This window comes from Ursus americanus, chromosome 3 (assembly GCF_024610735.1).
Source record: "Ursus americanus isolate L20-20 chromosome 3, mUrsAme1.1.p, whole genome shotgun sequence".
NCBI classification, from domain to species: domain Eukaryota; kingdom Metazoa; phylum Chordata; class Mammalia; order Carnivora; family Ursidae; genus Ursus; species Ursus americanus.
Window position 1 is genome coordinate 23,212,638 of NC_142129.1, and position 12,335 is coordinate 23,224,972.

The window sequence follows — 12,335 nt, forward strand, 5'->3', positions numbered from 1 at the left end:
GCTCAGGTCATGATCCCAGGGTCTGGGGATGGAGTCCCACATCTGTCTCCTTGCTCAGTGGGGAGCCTGCTTCTCCCTCTGCCTGCCACTCCCCCTGCTTGTGCTCTCTCTCTGACAAATAAAATTTAAAAAAAAAAAATTCTTAACCAAAAACAAACAGAAAGATATACTATGTTCATGGTCTGGAAGATTCAATATTAAGATGTCAATTCACCCCAAATTGATCTGTAGGCTCAATAAAATCCCAATTAAAATTCCAGAAGGCTATTATAAATAGAAACTGGAAAAGATTGATTATAGGCATTTAAAAAAAATAATTTCAAACAAGCAACACATTCACAAGGTACAAACAATATAAACTTTCAAAAGGGACAGTGAAAAACTCCTTCCCACCCCTGTCATTGGCTCAGTTCCTACCACACTTCCTCCAAAATGAATCCACTATTGTTATTTTTTCTACCCTTTGTTTATATGTTTATAAATGTTTATACATACTTATACCAGTATTTACCATTTAACTTTTCCTGTCTCTTATTACATAAATACTAGTACACTATTCTAATAAGTCTTATAAATAAAATGTTCTCCAATTTAGAATTCCTCAGATTACATAAAACTACCTGCTTTTATCAATTATTGAGTTCTCTATTTCATAATGTTAAGCAATAGGGGAAAAAGGGTCCAAATTGCACTCATACTATTACAATATAGAAATGCCCAATGTGTATGAACAAGGTCTAGAAGGAAACATAATAAGAAGTTAGTGTTCAAGCGATGAATTATGAATTAAATTGAGATAGATACATATACATTTGCCATACAAAGCAAATCAAGTCTGAGGTATTATTGATGGTCTATGGGCAAAGCAGCATGTAAACATTGCAAGTTACAGTCATTTCATAATTTTGATTTGCTACAATAGGTTTTCTTAGGGAAAAAATGTCACATGTATCCACACAAGAATTACCTAGGGGTGAAAAAGCACATTTTTGAACTTATTTTGCTATCCTGCATTTTGAAGTGTTCCTCAAAAAAAAACACAAAATCATGTTGTAGAAAGAGCTGCATGCTAGCAATCGAGCCCCCATTAATTCAATGATATTGTCTAAGTTACTTAGCTTCCTTCTGTTCCCTCTGTAGTAAAATGAAAAGATCTATGCTGTCCAATACAGTGGCCACTAGCCACATGTGACTACTGAGCACCTGAAATGTGGCTTATCCAAATGAGATATGCTCTAAGTGTAAGATACCAATACATACTTAGTACCAAAAACTGTAAAATATCTAACTCATAAATAACTTCTTAGGTTGACTACATGTAGAAATAATATTTTTAGTATATTGGGTTAAAGGTGTTTAAAATAGCTTTTCCTATTTCTTTTGAATGTCACCACTAGAACAATTTAAATTACATATGTGGCTTGCATTATATTTTTATTGGGCAGTGTTAGCCTAGCTCGTATCTTCCAGCCTTTTAATATTCTGATATCTATCATAAGCTTCAGAGGAAGGGCCCTTCAAATCTGGAAAGCATTACACAGCATATAGTCAGTGTTTCCTTCTTCCTTAGACTCCACTAGGTGGCACTAGAGCAAAGGCCTCAAGCTAATAACAAGGCTTTAAGGTTTGTACACGCAGCTTTCTAAATGTGCTGTGCTTGGGCTGCTATCCATGTCCTTGCTCACAGTTCCCTCTTTCCGAACGTGCCTACCTATTCATTTTTTAAAATTCAGATCCTCTAAGAAGCTTTAACATCTGCCTCCTGTCAGCAGATAACTTTATGTACCCACATCCTATACATGTTTCTATCACAGAACCATGAAATATGATCGGTTTATTTACATGTCCCCCCGCCCCCACCATCTTATGCATGTTATCTGAGGTAGGTAGTAATGAAATCTTAGTCAAAGCACAGTAGCCGGTAGGTGCTGAAGGCAATGTATCAGTCAGGATAGGCCAAGTCATGCTGCAGGAGCTTAACAGAACACAGGTTTCTTTCTTATTTACACTACATGTAAATAAGTAGTCAAGGGCTCCCCTCCATGGCATCCTCACTCCAGGACCTACGTTAATGGAGCAGTCCCCTTTGGAGCATTGCTAGTCACTGTAGTGGAGGGAAAAAGAAGTTTAAAGAAGGTTTTGGAGGTTTTTGAACCAGTGCTTAGGTGTTCCAAGCTAGAGTTGGCACAAGTCACTTCTACTCACAACTCACTGGCCAGAACTAATTCATGGCCTTGTCCAACCACAAAGGTGTCAGGAAGTGCACTTCTATCATGTGCTTGAAAGGCAAGGGTCACTGATGACTCTTCTAGTCAATAATCATTCAGCTCACTATCCCTCCTGCATCCACCATAACTCCCCGAAGAAGACAACCCAGTAATTCCCTTCAGCTACAACATCAAGTTCAAATTCAAGAATCTCTGAGTGATGCACAATAGTCTCTACACTACTTTCCTATGTGGCTTGAGATGGAGACTATAAACTAAAAAAATAAGCCCCCACACGTCGAATAAGTATCGGTGGAGCAGGGATGAGATGAGTGCACGAAGGGGAAAGGGGAGGAACAGGAAACACAGCAGCCTAGCAATCCGGATGTGCCACTGAGCAGATGCGAACAAGGCCCCTTACCCTGGGGGAAGGGAATATTCCCTAATTTGGCCCTAATTCTGCTTCCTGGGAGCACAGTTTTAGGCAACCGTTCTGTTTTAAGCTACTGAGAATTCAGTTGTTGCTGCCGCATAACCTAACCTAATGTGTTCTTGGCTGATAGGGAGACAGGACTGTAGAGGTGGGTGCTGCATATTTGAAACAACGAAAAACTTTAGAATGTGGGACATTAATTTACTTGGAGGGCAGGCAGCGAAGAGATCTTACTGAAAGATGGGAAGAAGGCAACTCATGTTATACAGTAGCAAAGTATTTGGTAAAAGTGTTGCCTGCAGTAACTTAGAGATATACTTGACCTAATCTATCTAAGAAGTTAAGAGAAAGTCAGAGAACAGAATTTTAACAGCCTGAATTGGATACTGTTGGTTGCCACTGACAAAGCACAAGATTAGCTCAGACAAGAACTGGCCAGCTTGCAAACAGGCACAAGGGCTGTAAAGAGATTACAGAAATCAGTGGGTTTGCAGGGTTTGGAGAAGCAACTACTTCTCATCCCTACCTGGTTAACAGATAAAACTGAGAAATGTTTGCAGTATCAAATGTCAATTCAAACTCAGCTTTGTAGGAAAGATGACAGACTGTCTTGGCTTATCCAGACCTGTCCCAGTTTTAGCACTGAAAGTACTGCATCCCAGAAAATCCCTTTGCCAGGCAAATGGGGACAGCCGGTCACCCTACTCACAGGAAAGATCAAAACAGTGGTATGGCCATCACATCTGTTGTTAAAATCTCCAAGTAGATTAATTGTCTTAGAGTGAAGACCTCACAAAGGTTCTGGCACCCTGTAAACCATTTCAATTAAACCGCTTGGGGGAGAGAAGCTTAAGGTACAGCTCTCCCACTTAAAAACAACCCGAATGAGTTGGAGGTGTGAGAATGAGAAAACATATCAAATTTAAGTAATATGTTCTAGGATAGCTACTGGCATGTGAAAGTGCCTGAAATCAGAGATAAAAAGCCAACCGTATCAGGGCGCCTGGGTGGCACAGCGGTTAAGCGTCTGCCTTCAGCTCAGGGCGTGATCCCAGTGTTCTGGGATCGAGCCCCACATCAGGCTCCTCTGCTATGAGCCTGCTTCTTCCTCTCCCACAACCCCTGCTTGTGTTCCCTCTCTCACTGGCTGTCTCTATCTCTGTCAAATAAATAAATAAAATCTTTAAAAAAAAAAAACAAGCCAACCATATCTTTTAGTGTACTATGCTACCGAGAGACGAGCCACCTAACCCCAGCCATCCAGAGAGGATCTGGGAGCCAGGTCGTACCACGTGCCCAGAAGGTGGAAAGCTGTAAATATTTGTTAAACAGCCACTAGTGACCACCATAGTGCAACAGAAGTGATGCCCAAACCACCAGCTTCCAGAGTAGTGGCACTCAGGCTCAAGAACAAGTCAGGAAGCAACAGTGGCTTAACAGAGGCACCAAACTCCATTCGCACCCTTTGGCAAAAGTAGATCAAACTCACCATCGATAAAACGACACAAATCAAGAGAGTGTGAATGGGTATATTACCATGGGCAGAGGAGTGAATGCACTTCAACATACAGTAGGGGTTGGAGGAGTAGTGGATACAAAAAAACCCCAAACCCTCCATTTGTGTGGAAGAGCCAAGTTGTGAAGATCTGGGAGTGAGCAACAACAACTGTGAAGTGTGGACATTTTACCATCTGACCCGGAGAACAACCAAAACTGAGCACTCGTTCTGGTGGATAACAGCAGTACAGAAGAAAAAAACAAAGCCTACTGGACAGATAGTCCTCTTTCCCCTGGAGACTGAAGGTGAAGGTGCTAGAAGAAATAATCATTTTTCCTTTTCTTTAGGAATGAAGAGTCAAGAGAGGACTAGAATATTCTTGGCCCAGGCTCAGAAAACTGGTGGATTCAGGGCAGACCCAACTGCCCTTGCCTCCAAATTCAGGTTTATTTGTGTTATGTTTCATTTTTTATGTTTTTCTAAGTAGGTTCTATGCCCAGTGTGGAGCCCAATGAGGGCCTTGAACTCACAACCCTGAGATTGATTCAGATGCTTAATGGACTGAGCCACCCAGGTGCCCCGACATTTTTAAACAAAGTGTTTTAAGTACTTTTCTGCTCCTGAGTTTTTAAGATGTCAAACCCCAAATCTAGGAATTAAGACCCTTCCCCACCACTAATTTCAAGGGCAGAGGTCAATATGACACATACTAGAAATATATATACCATTTTTATTTCATTAGAAAAATTCATTTAAGCCACATGGTGGCCATAATGCCATTCTTGAGCAGGCTTTGTCATCCCACTGCCCCCTTCAGATCAATATACACGCATACATGCTGTGTTGGAGAAAGGACTTTACCATGTGAAACGAGAGGTGGACACTGACTATTTCATCATCCCCCTCTGTACAACCAACCCATACACCACTTCAACTGTTGTCCACACACAGACAAGCTCTCGTGGAAGAGAAACTGACCACCACATAAACTGACCATAAAACATCTAAGCTTGAAGAACTCTTGGCAGATGTTGACGAAGCAGGGATGAAAACGGCACCATCTCCCAACAGCTGAATATGACACACAAGTCCCTATCTAAGAGGCATCAGAGCCATGTTGCCAAGGACACCAGAGCATACAGACCCTGGGGAAAGCAGTAACCTTTTTCCATCGCAGTCATAGGCAACCTGCTCACACCTGTATATTAGGCTTCTTTTTCCAGGGCAAGGAGCATCGAGATGGAGAGGCCCTTCGAGGGCCTGGTAACAGTTCTGATAACACTGATGTTCTGAGCTTTCCTGCCCAGCAACTGGACAACCACCTGGATGTGTTTAGGCCAGTGTTCCAAGGTTATAGCTGGTGGAGAGAGGTCTTATCACACCCCTCTGGATGGATGGTCTGGAATGCCCTTGGCGGCTCTGTGCTGGCTGGCTGACCTCTGGTGGTCCAGGAGTTCCCAGGCAATGGGCTCTCCAGTAAGCCTCCCAGGGACTCCATCAGTCTAACGAAGATGGAGAGCAGGGTCAGCACCACACCTAAGAGATAGAGGTTCAACACAGGCTTCATGGCTGAAAGGACCCCACTCCTCTGTAGAGTAATAGAGCTGTCTTCGCTTCTCCAAGGCCTCTGGATACTGAGGAAAGAGAGGTGAGGTTAATTTACAACCTTTTGGGATATGCATGCATCTAGTCCTGACCTGTCTTCCCACGGAACTAAGGGTGAGGCTCAGCCAGTGGGAGAGACAGGGACCAGTAGATGTTCTTCCGCAACGGAATCTCCGAGCATATTTACACCGTAAACTCCATGGCTGCAGAACTAGTCTTGCTTCTGGGACTAATTCAAGGGCACACCTTAAAAATCTGACTTCTTCTAAAGTAAAACCTTTTACTTCTGCCAGATGCAATGCACAATCCCCACGCCGCAATCCAGGGACCAAACGGGCCTGAACGGAGTCTTTTCGTTTTCGAGGGGGGAGGTTAAGGACATGCCCCTGAGAAAGCAACCTGCCTAGAGGTTCTCCTCACATCTCAGTCAGGTTCCAGTTAATCATCAACTTTTTGGTAAAGCCAAAATAATTCTGAGACAGTCAAACCTATCAAGTTCACTTATTTAACGAATACACCCTGAATACCTATAATGTGTTAGGCAGCCGGGAAGGTATTAGGGCCATAAGGGGTCCGGTAGACACGAACCCTGCCCTCATAGGGTTTACAATCCAGGCAAGTAATTAGGCAGCGCACACACAACACGCCACGCTCTGGGAGGGCAGGACTGGGACGCCTAACCCAGCACTTGAAAGTGTGAGGACAGCCACATGAACACAGGACCATCCCTAACAGGGCTGGAGCGGCTGACTCCGGACCCAGGGGGACAGAGAGAGGAGCAGAAGGCCGGGAGGCGCGGCCCCAGGCCGGGAACCCGAGGCGGCCCGCGGGGCAACGCAGCCTGGGGAATGGGGGCGGAGAGCCGGGGAAGCCCACAGGGCCGCTCACCTCCAGGAGGAAGGGCCAGCAGCGGTCCGCTCGCTGTAACCGCGGGTCGTGCAAGAGTCCGCAGAAAAGTCAGCTCCCGAATAGCGCTAACTCGCAGCCCAGACGACTCTCACCATATAAAAGCGCAGCCCTAGGCAAGGAGGAGCAGAACGACGTTGCCCACACCGCCCACTTATAGCGACGGCCCCGCCCCGGAGCCGCGCACGCGCACTCGGGCCGCACGCACTGGGCCGCACGCACAGGGCTTGACGCACGTCCGCGGCCCCGCCCCCAGGCGGGGGTGGTCCGAGGTCTGGGCTCCGGCGCTGTGCCCCCAGTCTGACCTGTTTCAGAAAGAACACAGCTTGGGGCTGAGTCACGGGGCACGGCAGTAGGACTAGCGTATGTGTTAACTTGGATTGCCTTCTTCTGCTGCAGGAAACGGGAGGGAATCAGTCCATTTACTCCCATACCAAGTGGATTGGAGACACACCTAAGTGCCCAAATCCAAAGGCCCTCTGGTCAAAGGAAGGCGGGACAGCAGAGAAGGGCTTCTTCACCACACATTCCAACAAAGCACTGATTGCCAGAATTCATCAGATCCCTACCCCCCACCCAATATTTAAATTCCAGCGACTGAAGAGCTGATTTTCACTTTTTAGAAGTACCAAAACTGAAGGTGTCACCCCCCACTCTCCCATTCCGAGTCCTGAGGTTTAATTTGCCATTGATGAGACTGGAATGGCGAGACTCTTTTACGTCGTATTAAGGTCTGCTTTCTACGAAAGTTTGTCCTGTGGAAGAAAACGTGAGATACTCATTTGGCCCTGGCGGCTGTGCCTGACCGCACACGGACAAGCCACTTTGTACTCACTGCGCCTGTTTTCTCACCTAAAATGCGGCCACTAGATGATTTTTAAAGATACTTTCAGATCGAACCAAAGAGCTGGGAGGTGACGATCCAGCTTCATACCCAGACCTGGAGGTTGGGAAGACTTACTAAGCATCTCCCCCCCCCCCGCCCCCCCGAGAAATGTAGATGTTCTGCTGTGAGAGCACCCAATGGCGGATCTCAGAAAAGAGAGTCCTGGGGAGACACTGGGAAGGAACCCTCATGCCGGAAGGCTGTCAGCGGTTTCATTGCTTTCCTCCTGGGGAGGGGGAGGGCAGTGGACCAAAGCGCCGGGGCAGGTGAGTCTAGGCAGGTCCACAGAGCTGTAGGACCGGCGGTTCCGTGTGTCAGGGTCAAGTGCAGGGGCTACAGGGGCAAGAACCCGGGAGCTTGCACAGGCTCTGCGATTTTGCGGGAAAAGGACAGAAGAGCAGGATGGGAGGAGCCAAATCACAACTGCGACCTTTCCCTTACTTTTTAGGCTTGCGGTCTTGTTTTCCCGGAGGAGTGGGTGGGGAAAGGAGAAATTGGGGATGGAGACGTGCTGGCGGGCAGGTACTTAAAAATTAACTTTTTCTGCTTAGCCCGCAGGAATTTCTGGTCTTTCCTTACTTTAGAGTTTTGTCTGTTTTTGTGCTGGACTCAGTGACTCTGCACTGTTGTCAGGAGACGCTGGAGCTCTGAAGTCACGCTGCCAGATGTCGCAAAGGCCACTCCTTGCTAGTTGGGGGTTTGGGCAAATCCTTTAACTTTCCTGAACTTCAGTTTCCTCAGATGTTATATGGACTAGTAACAGTCCTTAGCTGGAACTTAAATGAATTCATCCTTGTAAAGCACAAAGAATGGTGCCTGGCTCATAGAAAACATTCCATGAGCGCTAACATCTGTATCAACTACAAAACTCCTCAAAAGGGACTTTGTTCATAGTAGCCTATGTTTGGCAGGGGAACCCAGGAATTCCACTATAACCCTTTGGGCTCTGCTTAATGTGAGCTCTAAATTATGTTCACACAGCTGGAAGGAAGAGATGTACCTCTCCAGCAATTCCCTCTCTCCCATAGTCACTGTCATTGCCTAAATGTCATGCCAGCTGAAGTTAACCAGGGTTTGGGTGAATATAGCCCTATGCTTCCCACCGATCAGGTACAAAGATTATTGACTGTCATCTTTGGGTAGGTACTGCTCATATCTAAATCAGGATTCTTGTCCCATCTCCACCACCTTAGCCAAGTTAATTAATCTATTTGAGTTTTAGCTTCCTAATCTGTAAAATAGGGAAAATAATATACAAGTAAATAAATAGGAGATGCTCGATAAGGAGTGGGTATTGTCTTACTAAACCATTTACTGTTTAGAGGCAGATTTTTTTTTTTTTTAATGTAATCCCTATGCCCAGTGTGGGGCTCGAAAGAGTCATATGCTCTACCAACTGAACCGGCCAGCCCCCCTCCTGGCACGGGGCTGGGGGCAAATTCTTATCCTAAATCAGGTTGTCACGTAGTTGGATAAATAAGACCTGCAAAAGATAACTAGCAACCAAAAGATAACTACCAACCCCTACCACTGTAGGGGTAGTGGTTAGAAATCAGTCAGACTTGAGCGTGAGTCCTGCTCTGCGATTTGCTTGCTCTTGTCCTTGGGCTCTTCTTGCCTCAGTTCTTCCTTTATAAAATGGGAGTAATAATAGTTCTAACCTACTAAGACTGTTAGGAAGATTAAATAATGGATGCAAAATACTTAGTATAGACTAAGGGCAAAATAAACGGTGGTTACTAATCTAATTAACTCCTAAGGTAGACTGCTGTGAATGTGCTTGGGAGCCCAGAAGTAGAGGAAGAGAGGGAACTGGGTGGGAGAGAAATACCAAGTAAGAGCAGAGCTAGGGTGGCAATGATCTGCTTAGGGATCTGGAATTTTTGCATTCGCCATGAGTGAATGGAAGACTGGGAGCAAAGTCAGCATTCACCAGATAACTGACATGTGCCAAGCATTTTGCTAAATGCCGTACATGGTGTTGTCTAACTGGATTCCCTTAGCAACCCTGTGTGGTAGGTATTAGTGCTTCCCTACTTCGTGAACCATGCTTTTTCCCTTCAGCTGGTCTTTTACTCATCCTCATATCTCAATTCAAACATGCTTCTTCGGGCTGCATGGGTGCCTTAGGTGTGCTCTCTCACACATACTCTCTCTCTCTGAAATAAATAAAATCTTAAAAAAAAACCCACCAATGCAATACAAAACAAAAACATGTTTCCCCTGGGAACCCCTTGCTGACCCTCAGACCCTTGCCGCAGGCTGTGGTGGCACGCTATATGTGATACACACTTCCCTCGCTATTAGTTACGTTTCCTTTAGTTCTATTAATGTCTGCTTCCCCCTCAAAAGCCTGAAAACGTCCGTGAGAGGAGGGTCTAGTCTGATTTTGTCTTCATTTCATCCTAGCACCTAGCACCTAGCACCACATGGTAGACTTTCAATAAATAGTTGTTGGTTGGAGAAGTATATGAACAAATGATTATCTTACCCAGCGTTTTCAGTGAGTCCCCACTGTTCCACCAAAGAAGGGTAGATGGGACCCAAAAACAAACCCTCTTCAGGGTCTACCTCCTCCTGGGGAACTGCTAACCAAGGAAACCTCCTTATGAGCCATATGCTTATCCCAAGTGCCTCAAAAAAAGTGCTTCCATGGTCAGCCCACACAGGAGTACTATACTAAGAAGACGATATCCTCACAAATTTGATCTTATGATCCTGGGTCCATTTAAAGGGCATGTCTCTGGACGCCTGGGTGGCTTCGTTGGTTAGGCATCTGCCTTCGGCTCGGGTCATGATCGCAGGGGTCCTGGGATTGAGTCCTGCATCGGGGTCCTTGCTCAGTGGGGAGCCTGCATCTCCCTCTGCACCCCCCCCCCCGCTTGTGCTCTCTCTCCCTGACGAATAAATAAAATCTTTAAAAAAAAAAAAAAGGACATGTCTCTTCATGTTCTTGCCCTTTGGTTATGTTTGTTGCAAGGGTCCCTTTCATCACCTTAACACTGGCAGAAGTCTTTTTCTCCAGTCTAACTTGTGAATGATTCACATGGGGACAGGGGAAAACAGTAATAATTAAGTAAATTAACAAACAAGCAAATAAATAAATAAAAATAAAGGACATGTCTTTGCAATGCTGGTGAGTATGAATTGGTACACTCTCTGGAAATCAATTCGGTAATAGCTATCAAAACAATGGGGGTGCCTGTGTGGCTCAGTTGGTTAAGGGGGGGGGGTCACGATCTCAGGGTCCTGGGATCAAGCCACATGTCAGGCTCTCTGCTCAGCAGGGAGTCCGCTTCTTCCGCTCACTGTCCCTCTGATCTCTCCCTCTCTATCAAATAAATAAATAAAATCTTTAAAAACAAAAACAAAAGAACGTATATGCCCTTTAACCTAGAATTTCACTTTGAGAAATGATCATTGCAGACAAATTCCTGCATGTGGAGAATGGAGTATATAGAGGCAGTTGTTACAGCACTGTTTGTAATGCGAAAGATTGGGAAGGAACAGAGCAGTCTATCAGTGGGAACTGGATAAGTAAATGACCAGTACCAGGACTGCACATTCATACAGTGGGTTACCACAAAGCCAGCCCAAAGAATAAGCAGTTTTGTGCATACTGACATGATCCCCACAATGTATTAAGTGGGAAAGCCAAGTGTATAGTGTGTGTATAATATGCTTCGGTTTGTGTTAAAACAGACTCCCAAGATAGGATGTGCAAAATGAGATACCAGTGGGGCGCCTGGGTGACTCAATTAGTTAAGCGTCCTACTCTTGATTTGGCTCAGGTCGTGATCTCAGGGTCTTGAGATTGAACCCCACATCTGGCCCCATGCTCAGTGGGCAGTCTGCTTGAGATTCTCCCTCTCTGTCTCTCAAATAAATAAATAAAATCTTTAAAAAATGAGATACCACCTCCTACCCACCTCCTACCCAACCCATATATATATACATACATGTACATGGTATATTATATATTATATAGAGAGTTTAATTTTTAAAGAAAATAAAATAAGTGTTGGTGAGGATGTGGAACCCTTACACGTTGCTTTTGGGAACGTAAAATGCTCAGCTGTTGTGGAAAACAGTTTGACAGTTGCACAGAAAGTCAAACATAGAGTTACCCTATCATCCAACAGTTCTACTCTGAAGTATATACCCAAGGGAACTGAAGACCTATGTTCACACAAAAACTTAGATACAAATATTCACAGCAGCACTATGTAAAATAGCCCAAAAAGTGGAAAAAACCCAAATGTGCATCAGCTGATGAATAGGTAAACAAAATGTGGTCAAACGGAATCTTATTCAACCATAAAACTTAAGTACTAACACACGCTATAATATGGGTGAACCTTGAGCACATTATGTTAAGTGAAAGAAGTCAGACACAAAAGGACACATATTGTATGATTCCATTTATATGACATGTTTGGAATAGGCAAGTGTTTAGAGACAGAAAGTAGGTTAGTGGTTGCCAGGGGCTGGAGGGAGAGGGGAATGAGGGATGACAGCTAATGGGTACAGGGTTTCTTCCTGGGATGATGAAAATGTTCTAAAATTAGACAGTGGTGCTGGTTGCACAAGTCTGTCAATATACTCTACACCACTGAACTGACTTCGTTGTTTAATTTTTTTTAAGATTTTATTTATTTATTTATTTCTTTATCAGAGAGAGAGAGAGCACAAGCAGGGGGAGCGGCAGGCAGAGGGAGAAGCGGGCTCCCCGTGGAGCAGGGAGCCCGATGTGAGACTCCATCCCAGGACCCTGGGATCATGACCTGAGCCGAAGGCAGA

At 45.0% G+C, this 12,335-nt stretch overlaps 1 protein-coding gene across 1 annotated transcript; it reads right to left on the reverse strand.

The window, feature by feature from the left end:
• Positions 1 to 5,379: 5,379 nt before the first annotated feature.
• Positions 5,380 to 6,817, reverse strand: HILPDA (hypoxia inducible lipid droplet associated). The gene is given in 3 exon segments (XM_045792698.2): positions 5,380 to 5,552; positions 5,555 to 5,772; positions 6,632 to 6,817. Coding segments are annotated over 2 exon segments (189 nt in total). The 5' UTR covers positions 5,706 to 5,772; positions 6,632 to 6,817; the 3' UTR covers positions 5,380 to 5,514.
• Between the last annotated feature and the right edge of the window lie 5,518 nt (positions 6,818 to 12,335).